Here is a 12,844-nt window from a genome sequence, read left to right on the forward strand (position 1 = left end):
TGGCAAGACAACTCAGCCCTTCCTCTTTGCTATCTTCCCTGCAGCATCCTTTAAGTTGTCTTTGATCTGTGTAACCCACATGGTGTGTCATCGATTGCATCAGTGGAGGCCGGCCAGGCAATTTGTGATAATCCCAACTCAATTTACATTTCAAATGCTTGCTCTGGGAGCTCATGCCCCACTGTATTTCCTGCAGCTTTCTCCTGTTCCCCAGGACAGATGTTCCTCAGCAGTTCCTCACCGAGTCACCAAGGGCAATTGGATGCTCCTATCCCATCTAAAATACCCCCTGGCTTTTTCCTATCTGGGTGGTAGGTTCATTGTGAAAAGTGAGAAAGTTACAATGATCCCATTGTTCTTCAGCCCTGAGCTGAGGGAGGTCCTGGTGGGCTTGTCCATGGGGCATACTGCAGCTCCTGTGGCCCCAGGGCCCAGGCACAGTGCCTCCCACTGCCTGGGTTTTCCTGGAGGAGCCTTGGCCAAAGGCAGAGTGGTGGGCTGTGTGTGGCACAGGGAGGGAGTGGATCTCCTTTTCCCCCAGTTTCCACCTCACTAAGGGTCTTAAAGTGCAGGTAAGGAGATTATGCGGAGAGGGAAGATTTGAATTTCTTGCATCCTGGGAACAAGAACCTGAATAGAAAGGATTGGTTCTCCCTTAATTTGAGCTGATGGGATGGTGGGCAAAGCTGATGGGATTTTGGTAGACACTCTCTTGAAATAGAACTGTGGGAAAAAATTCCAGGGGGTGTGAAAGCAAAAATAACGCAAGAAATTCTGGATGTCAGAAGAGAGACAGCAAGACCCTAAGAAATTATAAAAACTAAAGTACTATTTTCAGGAACTAAATATAATGTGGCTCCTTTGGAACAGCTTGGAGAAACTAAAATGTAGCACAAAATTGCTGGGGAAAATTGAGGCTGTTTTCCCTCGGCTCCAAGTCAAGGACTTGAGCGGAGGCTGGTGTAGAGAGTGGCGTGGGAGCTCAGCAAGTACAGGGAAGTCTGGGAAAAGCACAGAGCTGATGTGCAGCCAGGCTTGTAAGGTGATGGGGAGAGTTTTGCTGGAGGCAGTGCCAAGCCTTGGCACCCGGCATGTGCTGGGCGGAGAGGGGTGCGGTGGGCAGGTGGAGGTTTCATCCACCTCCTATGAATTTGAAACCCATCTTTTCTAGCTGATCTGAATTTCCTCTGGTTTTAAAAGTTTATTATTTGAATGCTGGCCTTTATGAGAACCCTTCTAGGGAGGGAACTTGTAACAGGGGGTTTAGGGCTTATCTACCTCACCTCTTGAGAAGTTGCCATCATGAGACTTACAATAACACCCAGCTGCGTCTCTGCAGGCAGCTCCTGCAAGCACAAAAAGGTTGAAATGTGCCTTTTTGTGTGATTGGAGTACAGGGGGAAAAACCCTGTGGCCAGGTTATGAATCACCCCTGCCTCCAACCGTAGGACCAAAAGGCCAGGTAGACCTGGAGCTGTGGGACTGGGCAAGGTGATTAATGTCTGTACAGCAGGGATTAAGCTGAACCTTAGAGGTGATCCCTAACACTGGAATGAAGAGATGGTTTCCAGAATGAAAGGCAGGAAAATCCACACCTTGTGCAGTGGGTGCAGGCCTGTGGGATGTGCAGCCTGCAGAGAGCACAAGGCCCAGGAGCTGTTGGGTGCTGCCCCTGCCAGGTTCTGTATCTGCTCTGGGTTTTGAGAATGTTCTGATCCTTTTTGCCACCTTAGTTGCTTGTCTTGGAAAAATCTTTTGCAAGCAGACCTGGATGTCCTGCTGACTGTGCTGTATATTAATACTTGTGGAGCTGTTGAGCATCCTGGTGATTCCTCATACGGAAAGGCTCTACAGCCTCTTTAATTAACTTAATTTAGACATTAGTGTGTCACAGGGAACATCTCTCGTGGGGAAAGTGTCTCGTTTATCACCACTTAGCCAGGGAACTGTTCTATTTTTCATTTGCATGCAAAAGTTCATTATGGTGAGAGTGAAAATTAACCCTTTGCTCCCCAGCCTGCACTTCCCTTTCTGGAAGTGCAGATGCATTGTGCAAGAAGCAGCACTCTTTGCACTCCCTTATAGCATTCCAGAGCCAAATTTTGAGATGGAATATCACAACCACCGCACTGATTCCAGAAAATCCATCTCTGCTAGCCCCAGGGAAGTGCTGAGCATGGCACAGTGGTGTTTCCTCATTTGGCCTTAGCTATTCTCTTTGGTATCTCTGGTCACCAAGCAAGAGACAAAAAATGGGCTTTGGGAGTTGGTGGAGCTATGAGCCCTCAGAAAGGCCCCTCTTCCCCCAGGAGAGGCAGAGCCTCATGGCAAGCAGTCACTTCGCAGCAGGAGCCTTGGAAGCAGACCAAGGCTAATTAAAGCTGGCGTTCATGCTGGCATGCTGTGCCATGGGTACCTGTGACAGATGGGGGCTGCTTGTCCTGACTGCAAGGTACTGCTAGAGAAGAACATGGTACCAAAATGTTTTTCAGGGGCTGATGACTGGTTCCTGTGGCTATGTGGGGTCTGTTTGGGGATAGGTAAGGGTGTGCTGGGGCTACCTGCAGACAGTTGTGCCTACCAGCACTCACTGCCCATGTGCTCTCCTTGTCTCACAGGTGAAGGAATGGCTGTGCTTGAACTGCCAGATGCAGCGGGCGCTGGGGATGGACATGACCACGGCTCCTCGCTCCAAGAGCCAGCAGCAGCTGCACTCCCCTTCACCATCCCCCTCCCAGTCCCCAGCCAAGCACCCGCAACCCCCGGCTGCAGATAAGACCCCACCAGCCCCCCGCCCCCTGCCACAAGAGCAACCCAAACCTCAGCCCACAACGCCGCAGAGGGAACCGCATGGCCAAGGACAGCCAAAACCTCAGGAGGCGGCCAGGTCCTCCCCGCAGCATCAGGCCAGGTCCTCCCCGCAGCATCAGCAAGCCAAGCCTTCCCCCTCTGAGCAGAGAAAGACGCCAGGAGATGCAAGGGCAAAGCCTGCTGCCCCGGCCCCTGGGGCTGGAGCACCAGAGCAGCCCCAGGAGGGGCTCACAGGGAAGCTCTTCGGCTTCGGGGCATCCCTCCTGACCCAGGCCAGCACGCTCATGTCTGTCCAGCCAGAGGCCCCTGCTCCGAGCCAGCCGTCTCCTGGCAAAGTGCCTCCAAAAATTGTCTTCAGCGACGCCAGCAAAGAGGCTGGTCCCAAAGCCTCAGGGGCACAGGGCCGGGCTGGTGCCGCGCCGGCGGCGAAGCCGGGCAAAGCGGAGCAGGGTGTCAAGCCAAAGGAAGTGCCGAAAGCAAGGGTCTCGTGCCCCCTCTGCAAGGCGGAGATCAACGTGGGCTCCAGTGAGCCCCCCAACTACAACACCTGCACAACCTGCCGGCAGCAGGTCTGCAACATGTGCGGCTTCAACCCCACGCCTCACCTCGTGGAGGTAAGGGGGCTGGCGGGGGCGGGCATCTTCTGATCCAAGGGTGCGTGCTCTCTCCTTGCTTAAAAGGGAGAAAAGATGGGGTGCTTGCTTTCAAAGGTCTATAAAAAAGCCTTTACAGAACTGCTGAAGCCAATTTCCTCCTGGGGCAGGCTGCGGGGCTGGAGTCTGTCATCCTTCACCTCTTGGCAAAGACATAGATTTCATGTGTGTACACTGATTTAATGCTGTTTTCATGCAAGGAACAGAACAAGGCATGGCTGTTGTTAAGGGCACCCCCAGCAGTGCCCACTGCTCCCCAAAGGTGTCCAATGGTGAGGTCATGCAAGTGCCAGTCACCAACTAGTGTCCTCCTGTTGCTGTGGATGGAGGCCTTGGCCAGACTGGAGATGAGGCTAATGAGGGATGTTCTGCACCTCCTGCATTCTCAAATGGTGAGGCTGCAAGGATGATGATACAGGGGAAGAAAGTGCCAGGGCCTCAGCAAGAGGAGCTTGGGTGCAGGACAATGGAATGGGCTGTTCATTGGGTGGATGTGGGGATGCCCAGTGTTGTATGGATGTGAATTGGATGGTGAATTCTGCAGCCTGCTGAGATGGAGTGCAAGGAGAGCAGAAGAGAGAGTGAGATAGTCTGAAATCCACCCAATCTTACCCGTTATAGTTGAGAATGTCTCTGAATTGTGATGCCCACAGAGATCATCTTCCCAAGCACCAAAGAAGCACTGTAGCCAATTCTAGCCACTGGTGGCTAGAGAGGTTCAGCAGGAGCATCCTCTGACCCCTTCCACCTTGGGAGCTAGAGAGGGACATTTTCCAGGCCCTTCACCCCCTCCTGGACAAGTGATTTGAACCCTGACCAGGGGAGGCCCAGGGCTTGCTTCTGGAAGTGCTGCATCTCACAGAGAGTTAAGACACAGAATTGATAACATCAGCACATGGAGAAGTTAATGGGAACTTGAAATGACCAGAAGTAGGATTGCTAATCTTGGATCCGTTTCATGGCAGATAATTGCATTTTATGTCCCTGGCTCCTCCCTGCAGTTTCAATTATACCCAGTAATTTTCTGTTCTTCCTGAAGCTGCTGCTGCTGCCACTGCTTCACTAGTGGTCACGTTGGCAGTGGAGGAGATGTCTTCCCAGAGTGTCTGTGGAGGTGCAAACCCCCCAGATGGCCATCTCAGTGTACACAATGCTGTTTTCAGTGCCAGTGCTCTTCCCCTGCTGTTGCTCCCACCACTGCCTGCACCCTGCCCTGGGGCCTTGAGTGAGGAAAGCTGTCCAAGTGTTTGTTCTTTGGGTAGGGCTGAACTCCATGTTGGCATGCCCCTGGGCAGCAATGTGTTCCCAGGCTTCAGAAAGCTCATGGATTGGTGAAAAGGCTTTAATGCTTGCTGGCACCTGGCTCCTAATTAATTAATTAGAGAATTAATTTGGGGTTGGGTTGTAGCCAGTAACATGGTGATCTCTGCATGTGCCAGGGAAAGGTGAGCTCTCCTCAGCCCTTGTCTCCAGGATCACTAACTGACACCTGGGATTAAATTTCAGATTTTGAAGACTGGACTCTGCCAAGGTTCCCAGAGCTCTTGAGCAAATGCCTTCTGGCACCCTTGGGCAAACCCACCCTGGCATGTATGCTCCTCTTAGTGTTTCTTACTGCAGCTCATCCCTGCAACATCTACGAGCCTTCACATGGAATGAAGACCCGCAGCAAGGTCTTCCCTGGGCGTTGTGCTGTCGTGGGTTTTGTTTCCCTTTACACTGAACCTTTGCCCAGCTCTGCATGGTTGGGTTGGTTTATGGGCTTTATTTTCATAAGAGTTGAGGAAGAAATGCAACACTTGTGCTGTGGATGTTTTTAACAAAAACTTTCTGAGGAAAGGAAAGCATCACAAGGTCTGTTAATGTGGTTGGGCTTTAGGTTTGCTTGATCTTCTGGGAAAATTGCTTTGTGGTCTGATCTCTTTTTGCCTGCAGCTCACATGGGCTTGTCCCAAGCCCTGAGGTTCATGCAAATACCAGAATTCAGTCTTTGAAGTAGTGAGGCTTGATCCATTAATTGCTCGATGAATTAGGACCTTGGCTATAAGCTGTCCTTGGAAGTTGTGTGAAAACTAATGAGGGATTTGATCCCAAGTCTGTTAAGTGCAAAGGAGCTTGAACTGTGGGTGAGATTGGCAGCACACTCTGTACACACACCTGGAGCTTGGGCAAGGCTTCACCCTGGGTCCAAAATGTATCAGTCACAGGGAGAGAGAGGGCATGGCCCACAGTGTCCTGGTTTTTGGAAAAAGGACAGAGTTTTGCAGGAAAATAACTGTAAAACCATGTGTTTCCTGCAAATAAAGTTGTATTGTCACTTCCAGAAAGCAGCAAGGCTGTTGCCCCTACATGCAACCCCCTAAAACTTCTGATTTCCTTGGAGAGATGTGTTGTTATACCCATGGTATTTTCATTCCCATCCCACTCCTGATCTAAAGATGGAGTCGGAGGCTCTGTGTCCCTGCCGTCCCCTCCCACCCTCTGCAGCTGCCTGGGGAGGTATCCAAGGAGCTGCCTCCTCCCCAGCACTCTGTTCAGCCAAGTGCACTCAAAACCTACCAAAATGGAAGAAAATACTAAAAGTGCTAGTTTTCTGTGAACTCACTGTCTGAGCTGCATAGGTGCTGGGCCACCCAAAGAAAAGGGTAACTTGTGCTTCTGTAACTTACTGTCTTTGCTCCACTGTAGACTAATGCTTATGCAGGTGAAGGATGCTCCAAGAGTATCCCACACATGAGAAGCTGGGTCATGCCTCTGAGCCCAGAGTTTACAGATCTGCCAGCAAGGCTGGCTCCCCTCTGGCTTTGGGTCTTGGTGGGCATGATCAGAAGTTGCTGGTGAGGACTGGAAGCCTAGGGCATGTGAAGAGTTTAGGGATAAGGGTGGCATTTTGGCAATACATCCCAGGAGAATGGGATGTGGACCATGGTGGCTTATGGCTCTAGAAGCTGTGGGTGACCAGCAGAGGAATTCCAAAAGCGTGCCTGACTTCCACTTCCTCTGCATGCTTGCCATAATATCCAGCTTTACCATAATTACCCAGCTTTAAATAGGTTGTTTATGTGAAATACCAGGAGTACAGGTGCCTGGAGCTTCCTCCTACCTCCTCACACCTCCTCCAGGAGCTGCATCCTGGGAGCAGTACTGTGAGATGTTCTCAAGCCAAAGATGACACTCTGGGACTCTCCCAAATCCCCTACAGCCTCAGCCCAATGCCATGCAGGAAGGGAAGAGGTTTCTGTTGCAGGAAGACCAAGTGCTGGATCATTTCACTGGGGATGTAGGAAATCTCTCCTGTTTATGGCAGAGTCTGCTGAGGGAACAAGTGATCTGGCAAGAGCTGGCTTGCAGCGTGATTGCCCTTGTGCTTGCATGTTGTTCTCCCAGTGACCCCAGTTGACCCCAATTGACTCCAGGGGTTTTGTATTTAGGAACAAATGAACTATGCATGTTGTGTTACTAAATAAACATGGCAAGATGCCCCTTTGCCTAATTAACCAGCCTGAAACAGGAGTGGTGACAAGTTCCATTGCAGAACACTGCTGATTCTCAGGTGCCAGACTGTGATCTCCAATGGGCACCTGACCCTCAGGAGAGTCCTCTTACTGATTTTTGGTACTCACCATACCCCATCCAGATGCTAAAACTGTTTTTTTTCCCTTGATTGCCCCAAGCATTGTAAAAATAACCCTTTTTTTATAACATTTATGTAGTCATAGGTGCTGCTGCTGCTGCATTGCCCTGTCTGATCTCACCAGTTACTGCTCTTGGGCTCCTCATTACATGCATTATATGCATATATAATATAGTAAATGCCTATCATATATTGGTGAGACAGGAACTGGTTTCCCAGGGAAACTGTGGACTTTGCATCCCTGGAAGTAATCAAGGCCAGGTTGGATGGGCTTTTGAGTAACCTGGTCCAGTGAATGGCGTCCCTGCTCATGGTAGGGGCGTGGAATGAGATGAGCTTTAAGGTCCCTTAAAATCTGGGATTCTGTGATTATCCTGGGTGTGGTATCCCAGGAGCAGCGTTTGCTTGAGCCCTTCATGGGACATGCCCTTCTGCTGCTCCCCTTGTACCTGCAGCCAGGTACAAACCAGCCCACTCAGATGGATTTCTTGCAGAGTGTTTGTGATCCCTGTTATCAGATACTGTCTGGAAAGCCCCGGACCTCTCTTTTCATCACGATGCAAGAGCTCCTGCAGCATACAATTGGTCTCTGAGCAGAACAACTCCCCTGGGTGGGCTGCTGCACTGCTCAGGTTCGAGATGCTGATGCTGAGGATGGGGCTGACCTGCCCTACTTGCAGAAGCAGCCGCGGCAGCTCCTGCGCTAGGCTGGAAGGAGGAATGCCGGGGAAAACGACTTCAGGGAGATTGGAAAAAGCTCCCTGAGAATCAGCCTTTGTGCAGAACAGGGTGTCGCTGCCGGCAGCCGGAGGATGGGTTAGAGAAGGAAAGCCGAGGAAAGGTTTTGTGCCAAAATTATTTTGGTGTCGGCACATACGTTTCAGAGAAGAGCTAAAAAGAGAGCAGGGAGGAGCGTCGGGCTCCTGCCTCACCTGCCCTCGCAGCCGGGGGAGCCGGCACCAGGAGCCTGTGTTCAACTCCCGATTGTGCCGTGCCTCCCTGCCCCCTTCCCAAGGCTCCCTGCTCTTGCTGGGAGTGTAATTAGCTCCTAAGCAAAGAGGATTAGCGGGGTTAGGAGACTCCAGCTCAGCACTGTCCTGGGGTGGAAATTCCAGCCCCGGTCTGGCGTCTGGGGCCATTCCCCCCTCCTTCCAAGGCAGAAAAGCAGGATATATGTGCCTTAAGAAGAAGCTGCCTCCTGCCCTCTGGAGCGCAGGTGTCCGTGCTGGGAATCCAGCAGCTCTCCATCTCAGAGAGCCCTGTGTCCTTCATGGGATGATCAGAAATGCTTCCCAAAGAGCTGCTTGCCTTCATAGGGTGACAGGGAGGGTGAGTGACAAGTAGGGACAGGGGTTTAAAGTTTTCAGGCATCATTTTCCCATAGGAATCCAGGTCCTGTTATTGTCCTGTTGTTCCTACCAGGCTCAAAGGGCAGAAGAATTCTGCAGCTCCTGATGTTCTACAGCTCCTGATGGAGCAGGGAGCAGCTGTTGTCAGTCACCCTTTTGAGGCTGTTTTCCCTAAGTTGAGTGCCCAGCAATGACAGCTTGCAGTGTCCCTGAAGCTCAGATGGGTGTTAGGATGGCCGAGTCCTCTATCCAGGGATACAAGGAAGAGCAAAGTGCCACTCTTGAAAGGTAGGCAGGGGGTTGGACCCTGGAATTTTCTGCAGGAGAAAGAGGTACCCAGAGATGTAGGGCACAGGGTGCAGCAATTGCTGGCTTTCTCCTAGATTTTTGTGCAGAAAACATGATTTTGAACAATACCCCAGCCCTGAGGGTATGAATATTTGGGTCAGTCACATAAACTTAAGTCAAACTGAGAGCTCTGCATAGTGGCTCTGCAGGAGAGGAAAGCGGTTTCGCTGGCCTGAGCCCTCAAATCCTGTTAAAGGCTGGTAATTAACAGCTCGCTGTGACTCAGGAGTTTTCTGAACCTGCTGTAATTAAGCTGGTTCCTGCTGCTGGGCTGAGCAGCACTAGGCTCCCCAACAGCTCCTCCTGCAGACATGGGGCTGGAGTGGGGCTGGGGTCATCCTAACCTTGCAGACAAGTCTGAATTAAGAATGGGATCCCACCTGATGGGTGATGAGGAGCATCTGTAGGTGGTCCACTGATGCAGTCCATGTTTCTGTGCTGGACCTCACGGCTGGATTTTCTGCAGAACCCCATTAGATGCTAGCCCTGTGTCTGCTGCTGGCTCTTGTCTTCTGCTGGTTGTGTTTTTGGAATGTCTGGGACTGCTCCGTACACTGGGGTTTCCCTTGCTATGCCTGCTCTCAGCTTCTGGCCACTGCTGTTCCTTTCTTTAATCAGTAAAAAAGTCCAGAGCTCCAGGTTCCTTTCTTGTTTTAACTGCAATTATATTATTAAGGGACAAATGTCAGCTGTGTGTGGACCCTGCTGATTGATACTTCTGAGGCAACCGCTGCCCACACTGCAGATTGTTTTCAATGGTTCATAAAATTGAACAATATTTTGAGAGGAGTGACAGTGGCTGAGCAAAGTAGGGGATTTCTGCCTTTTAAATGAAGATATATTTGAATGAACGATGTTTCTCTGATGCCAGGCTGGTTTTCCAGAGCACATTTGCTGTGCCCTAGGACTTGGAGCTGCTGCCTGTTGTATTGCTGTGCTCCTGGGCTAGCAAGCTGCTAGGGCCAGCAGTGCCAAGGTGTCTCCAGAGCTGTCTTGCTGGGAAGTGAGTGGATATGTCAGGATCAAAGCCTGAGTGCTTGCTGTGGCTCAGGCAGTCAAAAGATTTGGGCTTATAACAGGCAGCCCTTTGGCTTTGGGGAGATCAGTATTGCTTCTGGGCCAGCCTGTAGTGCTGGAGGTCAGGTGGCAGCAGGACAGACGTGATACCTGAGTCTCCACTGCAGATGTCCTTCTCAATAGTCTGTAAGAGCTCTCGGAGTCACCATCTCGCTGTGGGTTCTGCTTTAAGATTGGTGGTGAAACTTCCTCTCTGTGGTATTGATTATGGTTTCCTAGAAAGTGACAAGGAAAAGTTTGGGGAAATGCTTTTTGCCCATATAACATGAATAGGTCCTCATGATAGCTCTTCTCCCTAGCTAAGTTTTGACAGCTTTTCCCAGCAAGTGCTTATTTTGGCAGGTATTGGACATCTGCTTCTCAAGGGTGATGGTATTCTGTCCATGAAACTCCCACAGAGTCATCCTTCAGAAAGTTGTTCAAACCATCCTTGAGCAGACAGGGACAGTGACCTTGCAGCAGGGACATGGACACAGACATAAGGGGCCGTCACTGCAAGGGCATTGGATATTCTCACCAGTTGGGTGCCATGAATATTAAAATTCACCAACATGGGAAGGGCCTGAGTAACTTTCCATCACCCAACTGAGGTTTCACAGTTTGGAAAAGCTCCAGGAAAGGCTGAGAGAAGATCAATAACTGCCCTAATGCACCCTGTTAAGGACTTTTTTGACCTTGAGAAGCTTTGTAAAGAGTTAGTGTTGTGCACATGAAAGGTTGAAGGCAGCAAAAATAGCCAAAGTGGAAGCACAGAGAGGAAGCAGGACAAGCTAAAGCTGCCATAGTGTTTTATAGATATCAGAAAGATTTTCATATATATATGTACTGGAGAGCAAAAAAAACCAGTTCATTCACAAAATTCAGGTCACCTGCTTCTAGCACAGGGTTTTCTGCCTTTGCTGCTACAAGTCAGGCCCAGTAGCCATTCTGGTGGGGCAGCTCTGGAGCTCTGTGCCTCGAGGAGCCTTGTGCCTCTCTGCTGCTTTGGGCAGTATCGCTGATGTCCACTGCTGCACCAACCCAGAGATGTCCTCTTAGCACCCTTAGGTGAGTCCTCTCACAGGAAGCTGGTGCAGACCTCAGTGGACACCTCTCTCAGGCACACAGCTGGCATGGGGGAAAATTGAGGGGGTTCCTGTGTCGCCCTCCTAATGCTGTGCCAGGTGCAGCAAAGGGCAGGAGATGATGGAGGCAGGGCAAGAGGAAGGCAATGGTACAGGGGAGGCATGGAGCTCTCAGGGGAATGGGGACAGCCTGGACACTCATTCCTGCTCCTGCTGTGCCTTGCATTGAACAATGAGTGTCTGAAGAAGCTCAGAATCAGTCCCCAGTGCAGGGACTGGTAGTCAGCATCAGGAGGTTATTGCCATCTCTACGCTGGGAGACAAAGTGCTTGGATCAGTGGGGTTTGGATCGCACTTGGATCACATTTGTGATGGTCGGCTTTATGAGATGGCTCCTTGGGGTCTGGTAGATCTGGCAGCACTGACCCTGACCCCAGGCTGCTTGGTGGAGCGTGTGGGCTCCTGTGTCCTAGACCTCTCCCTTGCCCACAGCAGGAGCTGCTGGTGGAGGTGGTGGTAGACACTGCTCTTACAAAGGCAAAAGGTGCAGGGGGAGTTGGATTGGAGGAACCTTTGGAGCAGCATGTTCTGAGGAGCACTGTGGGGGCTGGTGGTCCCTGAGCAGGTACCAGCAGCAGATGATGAGAATGGTGGGACCACCTGAATCAGAGTCTTGGTCTAAAGCTTGATGGGCAGACAGAAGAAACAGCTCTTTTAGTGGGAGATGGTGAGAGGATTTGGCTGTTCAGCTCCTGTTTCCACCCCTGTGAGCGGCCACAGCTTATCCTGATGGGCTCACAGACCATTATACAACCTGGATCTTTCTTCTTTCTATTTTTTTTAATAACATGCCATGTTAATGCTTTATTTGGGAACATGTTGGGACACTTAATCGAGCGTTTAATTGGCTTTGTAACAGTGGATTTCTGAGTGGGCTGAGAAGAAGGCAGCTTTAGGGCTGGGCTGCAATTGGAGATGCTCAATTTTCCAGCTGTGATGGGAGCATTTTAGACCGAGTTTGCTGGTGTTGATCCATTTACCAAAGCACCATCGTTTCTCCTGTTGAGTCCAGTGGCATTTTTCAGTTGTATCCTACATCTGTAAAGGTCCTTGGAACAAAATGAGATTGAGGAGAGGGGCTGCCAATGGTGAAGTGTGTGGCCACGTTTGGAAAGAATCCAGTGGGAATGCTGATGATGGGATGAGATTGTTGGGGATGGGTTTTGCTAACTCAGGCCAGGCTCTTACATTGATTCCTTTTTTGCCACATCCAAACTGTGCTGGTAAAATCCATTGGCACGACAAGCCCATGTGGGCAGCTTGGGCAGTGGAAGGACATTGGTGCTGTGCTGCTGAAAAAAGTCCAAGCCTTAATCAGAGGGTGCTATTGAAGGCTGTGTCCTTCTGTAAGGATCAGCAGGACCTGAAAGACAGTTTGTGGCATCTACAACTCAGCCAGTGCAGGGGTTCACTCAGGTTTAACACATACCATTGTAGTTCAGGATTCCCCTCACTGTGTGCTGGGATTCCCTGTTTTCCCAACTACACATGTGCTGGGGTGAGCCATGCAAGCTAAGGACTAAGATCCCATCTCTCATGGAGTATACACTGGCTGTTTGAGAAAACACTGCTGGGCAAGGGAAGAAATGACATTTACTTCTGTGGAAAGAAATGGCATTATTGGTGTGGTTAAAAATTACTGCTCAGGAGGGGGCCAGCTGGGTGTTCCTGTTCTTCCTCCATTAAATTATAGGATCACTGAATGGTTTGGGTGGGAAGGGATCTTAAAGCCCATCTGGTTCCAATCCCCCTACCACGGGCAGGGATGATTAGGTTGCTGATGGGGCTTTGCTGGAGGGACACAAGCTTGTCCCATCAGGTGGCACTGCCAGGAGATGTGGAATGGGG

The 12,844-nt window shown here is 50.7% G+C and overlaps 1 protein-coding gene across 5 annotated transcripts in view; it reads left to right on the top strand.

Moving 5' to 3' along the window:
• Window positions 1-12,844, top strand: part of BSN (bassoon presynaptic cytomatrix protein) — an 88,835-nt gene that overhangs the window by 42,088 nt on the left and 33,903 nt on the right. For all 5 annotated transcript variants that reach the window (XM_021529212.4, XM_085590135.1, XM_085590136.1 and 2 more), the window contains exon 3: window positions 2,619-3,425. In XM_021529212.4, the coding sequence (XP_021384887.4) occupies window positions 2,619-3,425 (807 nt within the window). The remainder of the gene's footprint in view (window positions 1-2,618; window positions 3,426-12,844) is intronic.

This window comes from Lonchura striata, chromosome 12 (assembly GCF_050655825.1).
Source record: "Lonchura striata isolate lonStrDom1 chromosome 12, ASM5065582v1, whole genome shotgun sequence".
Taxonomy (NCBI): Eukaryota; Metazoa; Chordata; class Aves; order Passeriformes; family Estrildidae; genus Lonchura; species Lonchura striata.